The following is a 17,790-nucleotide window of genomic DNA, read 5'->3' on the forward strand; positions in this document are numbered from 1 at the left end:
CAGACACTCTGTCTCTCCCTCAGCACAAAAAGCTAAATTTACCAACCTTGGGGTCTCTGAGGTGAGAAAGATTGAAGAACCCCCTGTTGTGGAGAATTCTGTTGCCAGTCGCCATCTTTCTGTTCCTATCTGGATGTCTGGTTTAATGGGTTCAGGAAAGAAAGAACTCTTACTCAGATAACCAGAGCAGATCAAGGTCCAAGTGACTGAAGCATTGTGTTTTTCATCTGTCAATAAAAGATGAGTTTTTAATGGAAAGGGAGAGAGAGCGATGTGTCGGGTCTCTTCCTCGGTCGTCTGTGAAACACCGGCAGAAACCCTTAGTGACTCACTTGCTCTGTCTCTGTCAACCTGCCTCACTGTCCGTCTCTCTTTTTTCTCCTCCTGTCTGCTTCTGTCTCCGCCTTTCTTTGCCTCACTGTTTGTTGGTCTTTATGTCACTCATGCACCCACACATTCACACACAGACACACACATCCAATATTAATAACCCACCCACCCATACTAGACTATTTTCATTGGCACACCATGAAATGACCTTCAGATCACACACTCTGAGCACACCTCAATCTCGCTTCTCTTTCATCTCCTCCTCTGCAAGGCTTTTGCTGTGGTTTTCTTTAGGTGAAACACAGGAAGAGACAGAGAGCGACAGATGATTGCCTTAAAAGGGAAAACAACTCTATTTCACAATCCCCACTTTCACATTATCCTCCTTCTGTACTTTCTTCAAGGCCATGACAGTTTAATCAGCACTGGTGAAGAGTGACGACCAGAGAGACCAGATACACAGTTTGATGTGTGCTGTCTAGTTGACTGACTGGTTGAGTGACTGAGTCTCGAACTGATTGATTAGTTGACTGGCTGTGTAATTGACTGATTGATTAAATGCATGATTGCTTGAATGGTTGGGTGGCTGAGTGACTGACAGGAGAGGGTATCAGGATGAAACAAAAGAACAGAATAGAAAAACCATCACAAATCTGACTCTCTTCTCTTGTTCAACTTTGTCACAGCTTATGCTTATGCTGCGAGCTTGCTGAGCTTCATTTGTTATTGGATATTGCCCCAGGCTGGCCTAAATTATCAGTTTATGCAAATGACAAAACAGGCCATTTCAGCATCTATTGAGTCACACATATGCACACGCGCACGTATACACACAAACACACCACACCTGCAGTCCAGAGCAGAGCAGACAATGAAAAATGCCCCAGATCACATTAGTGTACTATACTGCTGTTCAACATGGGGTTACAGCAGGCAGCAGGCAGAAGGCATATCTATATTTCCGACTGTACTTTACATTAAAAGCTGTTCACACCTGCAGCTCAAAAAAATCTGAAATGCCCTGAATAGACCATAATAGCCCAACAAGCCACATGGCTTCCACCCACCTGCAGTTCTGCCTTCAGCAGACAATGAAAATGCCCCAGAAAGGACCATAATAGAGATGTGACAGAGGGTCTATAGACTGGGAAACACCTCAGTTAGGATGGGTGCATTGCTCAGAGAGGGAAGTGTACAGAGAGCACAATGAGAGACATTAACTGAGACCTAGCCTAATATGAGCACACCTGCCTTTTAGAACAATAAAACAAGTTAATGCAACTTAAAACTTGGCTCAACAAGCTTCAGGTGCAGGTTTATTAACATTTAAACCAAACCCAATGCGCAAACCAAGCATTTCAGCCTCTTAAAAAAAACAATAATATTTGGCTGGGTGGGTTAAAGGAGGATTGCAATAGAAACAATGGACACATTGTAAATCCCTAAAGCTACTGTTGCCAAAGGAGATATGAAATCCCACAAAACAAGATGAACTCACCACTGAGAACTACCACGTTGCATCATAACATCCCATGATATTTGAGCAAAGCAGCTATTTCATGTTTTAATCATAAATATGAAAGTGCCTGAAGTGGTGTGAAGTGTATGAAATTGCATGTTTGTTGTTGTTTTTGTTTTTATGCATTTTTTTTTTTTTTTTTTTTTTTTTTCAAAAACTCACCCGAGATTTCTGTCTGGGGTACTTCCACCAGAGTGAAGCCTTTCCCGGTGTAGAACTGCCGCAGGTCGCCGCAGCTTCTCTCCGCCCCGGCCGCCGGGCCCGCTGCTGCAGCCAGACACAGCAACACACGGAGAAGCACCGGGACACGCATCTTCACAAGAGTAGTCCTTTTTCTTACAGTCAGTGAGAAAACCCTGCAGCTTTCCGGTCCGAGTGAACAGCAGAGAATCCCTGCTCTCCGTGCTTTCTTTCTGTCTTTTTTTTTTTTTTTTTAAGAGTTTTCAGTGTGCCGGCAGAAGCAGTGTCCCTCGTTCAAACTGCACAGAGCGCCGGTCAACTCACGCACAGACAGCAGAGGAGGCACCCGTGGCCAGTCCAGGCTGTTTCTGCGGGAGAGGAGAGCTGCGACGCGCGGCTGTAGGTGTCAGGTACACCCCGCTCTTCCTCCTCCTCCTCCTCCTCCTCCTCCTGCCCCTCAGCGCTGCTGGTTGCGAGCTGCAGAGATGTCAGAGACAAAAGAGGGAGGAAAAGAGCAAGAGAGAGAGAGAGAGAGAGAGAGAGAGAGAGAGAGAGAGAGAGAGAGAGAGAGAGAGCAGGTGTCGCTCAGTCAAAGCCGGTGCAGATCCAGGCTCACTCACTCACTCTCATTATGGAAATCAGCTGGTTTAAAGGCAACAAAAGAGCAAAATCCGTTATTTGAAATGTGGTGCAGACAGCAGAAGACTGTTCGGTAAGCCCCCTGTCCAACCTTTCGGACAATGAAATGTGTGTTTGAGGGCGGCAGAGAGTGTTGATGCTTGCTCTTCTCTTCTCTCTCTCTCTCTCTCTCTCTCTCTCTCTCTCTCTCTCTCTCTCTCTCTCTCTCTCTCTCTTTGTGTGTGAGAATACGATCCTGTCTCCTGCTCCATGGACCAGGTGCCGAACAGCGCCACCTGCAGGTGCCAAGAATAGAAAAAAGCGCGAAATAATAATATTCCTGTCATTCCCTATCAAAAATGTATGCTGTTTATTCTGATATATTGAAAATGACAGTGCACACACTGAGATTGTGTTAGTATGATTATCCATACACACAGTCCTCAATATGAAGGCTTAGAATGATAAGAAATTGCAAATATAATAATAATCAAAGGTGGTTCCATGTTTTGAATCTTAAATATCTTCTTATTCTTTACATGAAAAAGAACTTGTCTGCAGCCAGAGCTCTGTGTTCAAATGCAGGAATTTGAATAGAAAAGGAAAAGAAAACCTTAATGAAGATGTATATACCTTAGAAAATGTAGCTAATTTAGTTTAGTTAATTTAAATTTAGTACAGTATGTTGTGTTGAGCTCAAAATTAGGTGTCTATTCTGCCATATTTTATGCTCTTTAAAACACATATTCAATCAGTTCTAATAAACACTTTGTTTCTGTAGTCTCTTCAAAAAGAAAGATGGAGAAAGTACTTCAGCCCTAAAACTAAGCAAAACCAGGCCAATAAAGATACAGAGAAGGAAGGAGAATAAACTATGATGAAAAGCCTGAAATCAACATAAAATAGAGGATGCATATTGTTGCGTACTGAATATCTTAATGAAACAGTAACAGTAAGAAAAGTCCTACTTTTAAGTTTTGAGAAGTGCTTTGAAAGACTGTCAGACAGGGAGTGTCAAAGCTAGATGGCTCCTGGCTGAATTATTCTTCTACCACACTGTTCAGCTGGACCACAACATCAGTCCAGTCTTTCATCACAGACACTTAGACAATGATGTCGAGGTCAGGATTTGCGGTTCAAGGGTACATTTTCTCAACAAGTAAATATATGAAATGGGTCATGCAAATGAAAGAAATTAGCCTCCCTGAAAACAAAACCTGACTCAAACAAAGCCATAGACACGCAATGTATCCCTGCAGGGGGATCCATGGCTGGTAGGGATTCAGAGCCTTCCTCTGGCTCAATTTGTCAGGGTTGGTGGACGTGACCGATGAGCTGTCAGACCCTCTCCAATCTTCACGTCCTACATCCTCCCCAGCAGCAGTGCTGGCTCCAAAGGCTGGCCAGGAAAGGTCACTGGCAGCCCTGAAATCTGACTGACACCTCCAAAATGCAGCTGAAATTAAATCCAATTGTTGGTGAAGTTAAAGCCACAAATGGTTTAAATATGCTCTAATTACTTTTAAATTGGACGTGGAGAGGAGTGTGAAGTTTAACAGTGTGAAGACTGTTAATGCGGCACAGGTCAGTCTCAGGGTTAAGGCATGTTAATTAATAATGATGCATGCCGTACATTAGCAGATGAAACTCACTGTGCTGTACCCCAGGCTCTGTTCTTTGAACAGTATTGTCAGAAATTCTGAAAGTAGTTTAATTATTTAACGTTGTATGAGGAACTATGTAACTCTCAAAACAATGAAAAGACCACTGCCTCTTCATTAATATACATGAGCAGTTCACGGCAAGTACAATCACCCAGGGCTTCAAACTGGATTTCCAGTACAGACTATTTTTCATGGTTTCAGAAAGGTTTCTTACTTCTAATTAATGCTCCACCATATGTGGAACTTTGTGGCAACAGTTTAGAGAAGTTCCCTTTGTTTCAACATAACAGTGACCCCGTGCACAAAGCCAGGTCCATAAAGAGACTGTTTGTCCAATTTGGTGTGGAAGAACTTGACTGGTTTGCACAGAAGCCTGACCTGACCCCCAACCAACGCATTTGGGATGAACTGGAAAGCAAGCCAGGCCTTGTCGGCCAACATCAGTGTTAATGCTCTTTTGGCTGAATGGGAGAAAATCCCTGCAGCCAGGTTCTGAACTCTTGTGGAAAGCTTTAAAAGGACAGTGGAGGTTGTTATAGCAGGATATTAACGGCTGCCATTTAAGGATGAGATGCTCAACAGTAACATGGGTGTAATGTTTAAGGTGTTAGGGCACAATAAACATGTCATTTCCAGTCTCCTTCGTCACTCATTTCCTGCTCTGTTGACTTGGAAATAAGAGCATTAAAATCCCCAAAATGGTAAGATGTCACATAAATTGATTGGATGTAAGCTTGGCCACAGGTAGTGTGCACTGAATTTAACAAATTATCCAAGAATATGTATTGGTGCATGTGAATATACTGTAAAACAGAAAAGGGATGAGCTGGGGTTAAGGGTGAATAAGCTTGGACATTTTTACCTTTCATAGGAGGAAAAGCACAGGTGTGATTGATAACACTGGTTATGGCTCTGTTGGATTCAAGAATCCCAGTAAGTAACAGTGTGGCAGTGAACCAGCATGCAAAATACCAAGAGCCTGAAACTAAAGCAGCTAAATAGAAGTCAAACATCGGTCATTTTATTATTCATGCCTGTCCAAAATGTCTATTGTGAAAAAGGGCTAAGGTGTATTCAGCTGGTCAAAATATTAAGTCAGGAATAATCATGTGACCACGCTGTATTTAGCTGGCATCTGGTTCAGGTGGTCATTAGTCTCTGGTATATGAATTGCAGAGTAGTTCAGGTAAAAACTGTTCTGTTTGTTCTAATCAGCAGCCTGAACACGTAGAAGCACGGGCCTTTACAGAGACATGTATGGAAAGAATTGTGAAGTTTTCATCTCTGGTCCTGCACATTTTTACCAGTCATTAAATTTTACTATAAAACTGTGTATCATGGGTGTTTTCCTGAGTGAACAGCTAGTATAAACCACTTTGTTTGAGGGCGACTTCCAGGTCAACCACCCCATTTGTTTTGGTGTGGATCATCTAATATTAGAAATGCAGTTTCAGCCACACCTTCAGGTCAGCCAAAGGACACACCTCCACAAGCCAGCTCATTCAAAAGAGAAATTACAGCTATACTTTCATATAGTCCCCCCTCATAGACACACACATACACACCTATAGTGTAAAGTCAGGACAGGTGTTAATCCAGCCAATGATTTATCGCCTTGGCAGGCGAAGTGCCGTAGGATTAGTTTGTTAAAAGAGACTGGCACATACCAGCCACTTAAGCCTTCAGGGAGAAAGATGTTGTTCTATAGCCATTAACACACACACACACACACACACACACACACACACACACACACACACACACACACACACACACACACACACAGAGAGAGAGAGAGAGAGAGAGAGAGAGAGAGAGAGAGAGAGAGGGAGAGAGGGAGAGAGGGAGATGAGAAAGATGTGAAAAAGCAGCTTTTTTTCACACTCTACCTGTCGTCAGATCCAGTGAAAGAATGGCATCTTCCTGTGTTGGACATGTACTGATGCCAGATTTCAGATGAAAATCTTTTTAAAAAACTGTTTTTACCATGGAAAAGCAAAAACATCATTATCCACCATCCGTTCAAAAAAATGGAAACCGAGCTCCAACAAATACTGAAGGCGTGATACATTGAATGTCAGATTGAAACAACACTGGAAACTGGTGTGAACTGATATCAGACAAATATTTAGGTCGTTAATTCAAGCAACAATGTGGATACTGTCTGTGGACAAGGACAAGTGTCATCTCAACTTTCTTTTTGGCACATTTGTGCAGGTTTTCAGTGTCTCTGTCCACTGAGCTGGTGATGTCCAAATACTGTTCGTTAGGTAACTGATCCTGTTTGTGCAAATAATAAACTAGTCATAGCTCATGACATAAATCAGTCCTGTTACACTCAGACTTGGCAGGAACTTTCCCTACAAACTGACTCTCTGTCATGTTTTGAACCACTGACATCTTTGCTGAAGACTTAACATGAAGCTAGTCAAACCAGATCAGATACACACATCTAAATTAACCACACGACTGCACCAATTTCCTGGCCTGTTTGAGCCCTTAACAAAGCCGGCACACTCTAGAGTAGAAAGCTTTAATACTTTAACACTCACCATTTTTCAGTCTATTCCCTGTTCGCTGTCCTTTACACATGCACACACTCACACAAACGCACAGCCGACCATATAGATACATCACAATGCTCAGTATTTTCAAGTACAGTACATGCTTCTGATGCATCAGAGCATGAAGATATCATGGAGAAAATAATAAGACTAAACACCTTAGCTTGCTACAACCTGTTGTGTTCTAGTAGAGTATTTTTTCTGTTCTACTCTGTCTCTCGTCAAGTCTGTAAGTCAGAATGACAGATATTTCCTTCCCTGTTGATTTAAACTCACATGTCAGTCATTCTTGGTTGCGTCTGCGGTAGTGGGGCTGAACCGAGAAATGATAAACATCAGTGGAAAGCTGTTGTAGGCACAGCATACGCTCGCTATATGTCTATCTCGAAGCATATGTACACACTAACACTCGTTACACTCTGTGCACACACCACAAACAATAAATCACACAGATGATGAAGCTTAAATAGCTTACCTGCCACCTTTGATTCAAACTATCTGTCAATCAAGATAAGATCTCTAAGCTGTAGCCAATAAACATTGGCATGGGAGTGAATGATTGGCTAGCATCCAGGTCGATATGAACATGCTTCAACCTGAAACAGTGTGAAGTCAATGCTGAAGGCCAAACTCAGTCATTGTAAATGTGAGAGAACATACAAGGGGGGTGACTTCTGAGCTAAGCTAGCTGTCTCAAACTGAACGGACTGTACTGAATCACCATCGTCACTGAGCGAATGAGTGGCTTTTCACAGTAGAGTGCCTGAGAGCACCAACGTCAGCTCAGCTGTGATTCACACCATGCTACATCCAAGGGTGAAATGTACACATTTGACACAGTCTGCATATGATTTTGTGAAAACAATGATCATGACGATAATGATTTTTGGTGTTATGAGGTATGTACTGTTGTAGCTGTTGAGTTTCATCAGTTCTGCTGTACTGGGACAGACAGCCATTTGTAAAGTGATGTGAAAAATGTATATGCCACCAAATGTCATATCTTAATATTAACCAATGTTGGTTAAGTGAAGCAGTCAACCAAAGAGACACAGAGACCTCTGGACAACAGCTGGTAATATGGAGGTTGACTGCTTGCTAAGTTCTACCAACTTTGTTTTCTTGTTCTGGACAAACTCTGAAATAATGAAACCCTATACAATACGTGACCTGCTGCCAAAAACATTGTTGTGTAAGCGTTATTTGAGTAATACAATGTCTTGGTGCTCACCTCAATTTCGCACTTATCAGTCCTCTTTCTGTCTGCCTCTTTGGCCTCCCTTTGTGGTCTCTTTTTACTGGAACCTGTGCTCATAGCTGTGCACATGTACACAACACACACATAGAGTATCTTCTTCTTTTGTCCTTTTTGTGGTACAAGCGTGCAAGCATATTAAGAATGCGCTTTGGTATGTATCACTTATGGGCACAGCCTAAGTTTACATTACAGACACACACACACGCGTGTGTGTGTGTGTGTGTGTGTGTGTGTGTGTGCGTGCGTGTGTCCTTCTAAGAACTGTCACAGTTGGCTTTATCCCCACAAATATGCACAGTCATGAATGTTTTTTCTGAAAAAATAAGGGTCTGATTCCTGAGATTCCAATGTCACTATGATGAATGTTTTTGTTCTGTTCACATGGCAGCAAACCTTACCGGCTGTGTTTCAGAAGCAGATAATTTTGCCTGCCTGATTTTCTTGATTTGGTCTTTTTTTATATATATATATATTTGTCTTCTACCATAGGTAAGGTAGCTTCATAGGTACAGCAGGGAAAGCGTGGCAGCTCCCTTGGTGTAGAGACACACTGCCACAGCTTGACAATGTGATCCTCCACCTCCCAGTGATAGGCCAGTCTTGGCTGCTGAATGGGACCATTTGGAAAGGTTCGGACAATGATGCAATGATACCCACGACCCAGGGTGCAAGAGCCCACCTCTTCTCTGTTATTGCTTTTCAGTGCTGGTGTGTGGAGAGAGTCACAGATCCCACATCATGCCCTCTGCGGCTCTGGAATCAGAGTCTGTGCTTACTACTACTGTACATTGTTTGTCTGTCAGTACCGAAGCAAAGTGTTCCAACACTGTTAGCACCATGTAGAGCTCAAAATAGTTCATGTGGAGGGACGTAGGATTCCCCCACCCTCAGAGAGATGTAACAATGACGTTTGTGAGGTCACCCTCCCGAGGGGAGCCCCCAGTGACAGAATACAGGGATTTTTTCCGGTCTGACTGCAGTGAGAGATGGATGTTCAGTATTCACCTCTTGTGCTGAACTGGATCCAGGCGTAAACAGCCAAACTGCCTCTGGTTTTCCTCATGTGAAGGAGACTTGCGGGGCCAACCACATGGCTTACTGACATCATACCCTGTAGACACTTCACTGACAGCACTGTCACCACTCTGTGGGGTGTGATGCATGACAGTGGACAGTTGAGCTTTTCCAGCCTGGCTGGGGACAGCTTTTCTCCAAACACGGTGTTTTCTACACCCAGGTAAATGAATGACTGGGCAGGGAGCAGAGAGCTCTTTTGCCAAGTAATGGTGAAACCCGGTGTTTGCAAATGCTTTACAACTTTACTGCTGTGTTGAGTGCAGCTTTCTCTGGGGAGGACACATAAGGATGTAGAATAAATTAGAACAAAATCCTGAACTTGAACATGGGACCATCCAGCAGCTCCCATCTGATGAGAGGGAGAAGCTGAGACATGCACAGCCAAATATCTCGTAGTCTACCATGCCATAAGTCTGGATGTAGCCACCAACATGGTGAGAGTCAGGACAGCATCATAGCCCTCCTGATGTCAGTTCCAGGGAGAGATCCCTGGGCTTAGTGGCCATAGCAGAGACACCTGAGGACAGATGCGCTGTGTTGTTCAGAGCTTCAGCAATCCAAATGGCACACTTATGCAAATGGAAGAGAGAGGCAGGCTTTCCCTGCAGTGTCTTCTTAATTTGACTCCAGGAGGAGAGTCCAAGATGGATGGAGCTGAGCCATCTGACACGTGCCCGCCATCTGGTTCCCTTTCTGAGATGTCTGTTCGCTGCTGAAGATTACCTCATCTGTCGCATCCTCCAGAGGGGCACCGCCATGGTCAGTCCAGCTTCACGAAGGTGTCCGCTCACCACTAAAGTTACAGCTTGCCCAGCATGCTCAGCAGCACCAAGGCAATCCTCGTAGCGGGTGTCTGCTGGTCTGCTGGCAGGATGTCCCCAGTTTGACAGGTGCACAATTGACCCTTCCCTATGCCCAGCCCTCCTTAGTTACTGTTGCTATACCCTTCAAGCTTTCTCACGCTGCAAATATACATTGATAGTGGTTGTACACTAACTAGTGTGTTTAAACAGCTAGTGTGTTTGAACACTGTAAACACAGTAAACACTTACTCACCTCAACACACCAGGTTGTGTTAAAGGTGAGATGATTCAGTGTTCTCGGTTCACGCAGTAACTGATGTTAAAGTGCCCTTCAGCAAGACACTTAATCCCTGATTGGTTCAGCAGAGCTGCTCTATGTTGGCAACTGAGGACAAGGAGTCTGCCAACCTCACTGAAGTTAATCAGCTTTCAGGGTTAAATGAGTCCTGAACAGTCCTAAATTTAGGCTAGTGCCACACCACTGCCATATAGATTCCATCAGCATCCAGTGATGCTGAATGATCTTTTCAGAAGCCTCTCGCTAAAATGGAAGGAGCCTCTGTCTGTATGTGTGTCTTCCCCATCGCCTTCTGCAGCACATTCAAGAACAGATGAGGTGTGACATGGTAGCAAACTCTTGTTAGTGTTAGCTCAAATATCTCAAGCATCAGCAATGTAACTTTTGGAATGAACACTTTTGTTCCCAGAAGTAAACTGGTCCTAAAAAGCTAGCTGTTAGCAACGAGTCAGTTGATTATCTCATATTTCCTCACTGTTAAGCTATATGTTTTTTTGGTTGTTTTTTTGGTTGTTCTTCTTGAAAAGTCCATCTCTAATTGTGGCCTAGGCATCACCATTCAATAAGTTTGTCATTTTGGTTCGTTAAAGTCCGGCGTACAGACCATATGGGGCCCACAAGACCATTTGCTCCAGCCTGCCAAGCAAGTCATTAGCATAAGCAAAAGCAACTCAGAAATGAAAAAGCCAGTGTGCCAAAGTTTTTTTTTGCATCAAGGGTCATTTTCTATACAGAAAAAACCCGATTTACAAAGTGCCCAATGCAGGTCATGCACTTCCTAATTTGACTTTTGTAGCTGTATCATAGCATCTACATCCAGTTGTGTTGTTATGTGTGGCAGGCAGGTGTGCTTCCTGGGTGATCCTAATAACCACATGGCTCTCAATACTTAGAAAGCCTCCAGTCATATTTTTATAGCTATAAAACAGCGATAAAATCATGTGGAGCTGCAACGTGTACACTTCAGTAATTTGATAAAATGTTTGTCTCAAAGGCTGCAAACACGAGCAAAGATAGGAACATAAATCTAATTCTAAATAGCACAAAGAGTCCAAACCCTTGGACAATGTTAGAATAATCAGAGCTCTGATTTCATTGGTGCTGGCACACAGAAAGGATATTATTCAGCAGAGCAGCCTCACCAGCTTGTTGAAACAACATCCTGCAAATCCCCCGTCTCGCTCCTTCTCTCTGACATGAACTTCCTTCACCTCTCATCCTGCCTGCTGTCTGCTTTTCTGTCTCTTTCTTCTTGTGTTCAGGGATGTGCAGAGTTTACTGGCTCTTTGCCCTTAATGGCTGAAATGCATCAGAGGTTCACTTCTAGGTAATTGATCAAAGCAGCACATTGCATTGTCCATAAAAAACATGGGTGAAAAGAAAATGATAAATCAACAACAATGAATAAAAAGCTGGTAAAATGTTGCATTTAAAGACATCTTGGAACAATATTCTTAGACAGGAACAGAATATATGGGTGGGGACTACTTTGTGCCAACAGGAGGAGGACTGGAAACACTCCTCCTTCTCACAGTCTTTCTCCTTCATACTCTCTCTCCCTGTGTCTTCCTCTCTGTGGCAATTTGCATTCAATGATGTCTTTATTTCCCATCATCCCCTGGCAGCTTCCTGTGCCAACCAAGCAATCTGTGCCAACTTCCTGACCATGCCAATCCAATCACAGTAATCTCTCAAAGGGCCAGAGGCCAAAGAGCTGCAGCTGCATTCCCATATATATACATACACATAAGGCTCTGATGGCTCCAAATTCCTGTTTAAACCCATTTTAGCAGCTCAGATATGGTGGATGCTCTGACGGTGAAATGCACCACTAAACAAAAACAACCCAAATATGTTTCTAAGTGAAATCTTTATTTTATGTTGTGTTTTTTTTATTATTTTAACCATATTGCAAAGTCTGCAGGTAGGTAACCATGTGTAAATGAACATTTCTATTATTTACAAATCAGACTGTTACACATTCTCAAGACAAAATACAATGTATATTTGAAAGCAGTTTATTACTGAGGATATTTAGCTGGAGATTAATGACATAACAGAGCAGCAGGACACGGTGTATTACAATAAATTTATTTACGTTTCACATGACAGTCACTGGTTTAGTTCATTAAAGTCGCACAGCAGATTTCAGAGTGTGGCGAAACTGGATATTTTGTTGCATCCTGGCGTTCCTGCGTACAGCTACATTACAACAACAAAATTAGAATTTCTACACAAAAAGAGCTGTTAAACCTTGAAACAAGTACATTTAATGATATTATATAACAACGACACAGCACAGCGCGCTCCATGGCACACCAGTGCGCCTCAACACACAAGAAGAGACCCGTCATGACAGCACAGCACTAGAGGAGCAGCAGTCAGCCTTTTCTATCCTTGATATAACATCTCTCGAACTCACATACAAACATGTCACACTTCATCCACTTCAAAGATGTGTCAACATTTCAGCTTGTGATTCACAGATAGAAGTTTGTAGCTCACAGATAAAGGTGAGCATCCACAGAATGACAATTTGTAATGCTAAACTATCAGTTTCATCTTCACTTTCCAGATGATTTAATTTGAATTATTCCCCAAAAGAGCTGGTACTGCTCATCATTTTATGCTATATGCCACAATATCTCATCCTGGTCTTGTTCCAGATTGACAAACAAAACAGCGTGAATCTATTCATTTCATATATCCACTTGTCTGCACATGCCTTGGTGTGTGTTGGTGTTTTGCTTATGTAGGTCACCTTGCAAGGGCTGTGAAAGATGGAGGAGTTGGCTTGAATCCAAATCTCACCTATAACGTTTAAAAGGCAATTAAATAACAGCACTTTTGTTTGACAGATTAGGTTGTAAAAGCATCCCGCGAGCTAACATGGTATTTGGGCTCACGCCCAGATAACTCACACACTTAATGGTATTTCTCAAGTTGTCTCATCTGTCAGTCACATTCCCTCATAACTGAACTGTCTCAGGTAATGAAAGCAGACACATTATTGGGGGAATTTTGCTTTTTCAAAAAGGCTAAAAGGACATGCACAGCGTCTGTCCTCTGGTTCATTTGCTACACTGTGAATTTATGTAGTCAGTGTTCCAGTTGTCTGTCCTGCTGTTGTCTGCTGTTTGGGGGGGGTTGAGACTCAGCAGAGAGCCGAGAGGACATGATCATCCTGATCAACATGAATTACGTTTAATTCACACATTTGCATCTGGGCTCAGCTGTGCTCTGATCTGATCATTCTCTTGACAATTCATCTCTTGTCTTCACTGGATACAAGCTGATAACACATGTATCAGACTAAGAATAAGTTGGAACTATATAATATTTCACTGGATGTGTTATTTCATTGCAGTTTTAATTAATATGGTTGGAGACCAGCCAGCCTTTGAAATCAGTGTGACGGTTCAGCGTGTGCATATGACAATGAGGTGTCAAATATCCATTGTTGAGGCAGATGGTTATGTCTTTCTTGCAAATACAGTCCATTTTTAGTCTTTTCTTGCGTTAGGTGCTTTTTGTTGTTTAGGACAGTCTTATTTTTAACAGAGCTTTCTGTTGAGGATGGCTGTGGCAGCTTACAAGTGAAATTGAAGTTGAAACGGAGGCTGTTATATCTCTCCCTGTACTGCTTTTACAACTTTGTACACTACACATCTTGAAAAGAAAATAGTCTTACCGAGACTATAAAAGGTATTATATACCTAGCAATAGTGAAACTGTTTCTTGGAAGAGATCTCAGTTATTTAAGAGCTGTTTTTGGAGGAATGAAAATTTTCGAGCAAGCGTTACACTGTTACAACTCTTAGCATACTTGCTGCAGAAATAAAAGAAAATCGCACAGCTTGCATGAACAAAGAGCATATTTGTGTGGGAAAAAAGTGTTGGATGGGCTTCAGTCTGCACAGACTTACAGGCCAAACTGTGAGATTCTTCATTATGCTGCATAGCCATCTGTAAATGGTCTGAAGTATCACATAATTGGTTCCTTTGCCTATCGAGAAAGTGTCTTAATGTCATTTTCCAGCCCGTGTTTAGCTCTCTGTGCTGAGTTCTCTTCAACATTAATAAGTCCTGACGAGGGTGCCTTTACTCTTACTACAGTGGAGGTCTCCAGCCTGAACTTTAGCTGTCATGGATCTTAATCTCTGTGGGGGATACATAATGTAAAGGTCAAGCCAAACCAAACATCCTTTAACATCTAAGTCGATCTGCTCTGCTCTATATTAATCTCTATGTACACATCATGCCATTGTTATCTATAGAAATTCTTTATATAAATATATAATATATATATATTTGTATTTACATCTCTCTTCAAAAAAGTCAGTAGTGCTGTGCAATCTATCCTATCAGAGTTAAATACAAATAAACAAACACATGTAGAGGTCAGTACAGGTAACATAAAAATGCATACTGTGCACCTGCAACTGTGATGAACAGACAGCTCGTCCCACCAGCCGGGCCATGGTTGACCTGCGCTTACAGAAACTCTGCATACTCAACTTCACCACAAAACTTATGAGGTTATCTCTCAGTCTTTTTGTCTCTGCCGGTCTCAGGGACCATCTCTCGGATCAGCGGTGTTCCCATGGTGACAGCAGTAGGAGCAGCAGGTTCACCAGGGTCAAAGATAACGGTTCAACAGACAATGTGTGGGCTGAGCCTCTAACAGCCACCTGACGGAGGACATGAGATAAGATAGGAAATTATATAAGAATGGACCGGCGAAGGAGGAAAAGAAGAAGGAGATAAAGGATGTGAAGGGAGGAATGGCCATGAGCTACCTGTGGAGGTGAGAGGTGGTGAGGGGGGACGGGGCGGCGGGGAGGAGGAGGAGCCATGTCTTTTGTTGCTGGACTACGACCACTGGATGTATCGCCTGTCTCATCACCTGAGAAAGACAATAAAAATATGGTGATAAAGTACAATACACAGTACATAACAGCAGCAGCCCTTTCTCAACACCAGCCGTCCTGTTTCAGATACGTTCATTTGATTCAAACTGGATGTCGCTGAACTGAATCAAGTTTATATTCAATTTCTTTTCAGCTATTTTTCCGCCATTTTCCACTTTTCTGCTCACTTGCGGACTAGTTTTCACACACTCTTAATCACAGCATGTGGTGTTAAGATGATAGCTTATTGGCTGCACTAAAGATGTGATCTATGATCCAAAATAAAGTACATATGTCACATGATATTAATCTTGAACATGGGAAATACAATGCTTCATTAATCTAGTTGTAACAAGCAATGAGCCCACATTTGAGGAAATGTCTGAAAAGATCAGTTAAATTAACCAAATCAAGTTCAGGTCTTTTGCAGTCATTTGAGAAATCTAGTTTAAAAATATTTCCATAAATAAACAAGTCCATAAATTAACAGTGTGTGGAAGACATTCCTGGTTCTGTTTTTAGTCTCACAATTGCACAAAATCTTGCATCAGTTATGGCCGACCTGAAAGATTTATTGTTTCACCCCACCCACCCACAGCTTCACACAAATGTGAATACTGTTACCTTCCACACATAAACACGCACACACACACACGCACGCACGCACGCACGCACGCACGCACGCACGCACGCACGCACGCACGCACGCACGCACACACACACACACACACACACACACACAGATGTGTGAAACGTTGTCTCATTTAATGGGCATACGGCTGGACTTCACCAGCTGCTTCAACACTCTTATATACATGTATGTAGTGTGTGTGTGTGTGTGTGTGTGTGTGTGTGTGTGTGTGTGTGTGTGTGTGTGTGTGTGTGTGTGTGTGTGTGTTGGCAGTACTCCAAGCCCCTCATGGGAGGAACTCAGATAAATGAATGGATTAGGACAGGAGGGAGACAGACTGTGCCGCCAGCTAAATGCACGCACGCACGCACGCACGCACGCACGCACGCACGCACGCACGCACGCACGCACGCACGCACGCACGCACACAGAGGCATATCAGCCAGAGACATTCTCATACTCACCTGTGCTGTCAAAAAAAACACTCAGCCACAACATGCTCTATCCTGGCGCGCACACACACACACACACACACACACACACACACACACACACACACACACACACACACACACACACACACACCACACACCTGCTTGGGCAGAAATCTGATTCTGTCTCTTACAATACACATTGTCCTGCAGTACAATAGACAAAGAGTCTCTTTCAGTCGCTGAGGAATGAGGCAAGTTGTTCACGTTCACACACTCACACAAATATTATATCTCATAATAATACAGACAGAGCAATAGCAGGAAAACAGGCTTATAAAGTCACACGCGAACATTAGCCGGCACACATAAAGACTTCGAAATTCAAAACACAAAGATGCACTCACCGAAAAAGAGAAAATCTGTGTGAGAGATGCATGATGTGTTTTTGTTTTTGACTGTCTGTGCTGATGATTCAGATGATTTACTCACAGTGGAATGTTTTCCAATTATGAATCTGTCCTTCATCGTGTGCTCTCTTGACAAATAGCTTCATGGAAAAATATGGGACCCTGGTCTCATGGCAGTGCAAACGTGTGTGTGCATGTGTGCGTGCATGTGTATGTGTGTGTGGTCTGTTTTGTGTCCATCTGTTCCCATCAGAGCCGAATACCTCGTGTCACATCTGGAGTGAACCTGTTTGAGGAACAGAACTGTATCATACTGTTATTGTTTTTAACCAGAGTACTGACACATTTCCAGCTCAGCACAAAATCTGTTACTTACATCATCATTGTTCTTAAAATGGGATCATACAATAACTGACCCTCCTTTGCGCTAACAGTGAGCTGGTTTTAATGAAAAATGGCAACTTGATAAATTATGTCCCTTTAATTGCGCCAATCTTTTCATTAATTGCTGAAATTCAAGAGCATCAACTAGGTTACGCTCATATTTGAGGGTAAATTAGACAGCAAAATGATAATTTTAGAGGAATAACAGAAAAATAAACATGTGAAGGTATGATACTGTACACGAAGCTCCTTGCGCATGCCCTCTAAGTCACATGCACAGTTTCTTGCTATCTGTAAGCTCCACCAGCTCATTATTGTCTTCATCCAATCACAACCTGACACATTCACCTTTAGCCAATCATCTGAAAGGTGTGTTTTTTTTGTTTTCAGGCCAACTGCTGCTGTGCTGATCAAGCACTGTAGTAAAGTAACCGGATAATCAAAGTTACAAGTAAGCAATTAATTGTTAGTCAATACAATACTGAAAAATACCCATGACAACATTCAAAGGCTGGCTTAGTCTGAAAATATGATATAAAATGTTATGTAAATATTTACATCGAGAGGCTGGAGGCAGCTAATATTTGGTATTGATAAATTGCTAAACACAGCTGTAATTCCAGCACGACAGGAATCCAAAAGGTTCATACTCAGACTGAATACCTTAAATCAGAGTCACTCCAACTTTGAAAGGCTGCTTTGCATGAGCCATA

The 17,790-nt window shown here is 42.6% G+C and overlaps 2 protein-coding genes across 2 annotated transcripts in view; both read right to left on the reverse strand.

Annotated features, from left to right (window-relative positions):
- Positions 1-2,508, reverse strand: part of gpc1a (glypican 1a) — a 44,692-nt gene extending 42,184 nt beyond the window's left edge. Inside the window, exon 1 of the mRNA XM_070961404.1 lies at positions 2,012-2,508. Within this exon, the coding sequence (XP_070817505.1) occupies positions 2,012-2,162 (151 nt within the window). The 5' untranslated portion in view covers positions 2,163-2,508. The remainder of the gene's footprint in view (positions 1-2,011) is intronic.
- A 9,875-nt stretch (positions 2,509-12,383) lies between these two features.
- LOC139330725 (glypican-5-like) overlaps positions 12,384-17,790 on the reverse strand; it is a 49,243-nt gene continuing 43,836 nt past the window's right edge. Inside the window, exons 10-11 of the mRNA XM_070961807.1 lie at positions 15,111-15,217; positions 12,384-15,002 (exon numbers count right to left, since the gene is read on the reverse strand). Of these exons, the coding sequence (XP_070817908.1) occupies positions 14,901-15,002; positions 15,111-15,217 (209 nt within the window). The 3' untranslated portion in view covers positions 12,384-14,900. The remainder of the gene's footprint in view (positions 15,003-15,110; positions 15,218-17,790) is intronic.

Source organism: Chaetodon trifascialis, chromosome 4 (genome assembly GCF_039877785.1).
Source record: "Chaetodon trifascialis isolate fChaTrf1 chromosome 4, fChaTrf1.hap1, whole genome shotgun sequence".
NCBI classification, from domain to species: Eukaryota; Metazoa; Chordata; class Actinopteri; order Chaetodontiformes; family Chaetodontidae; genus Chaetodon; species Chaetodon trifascialis.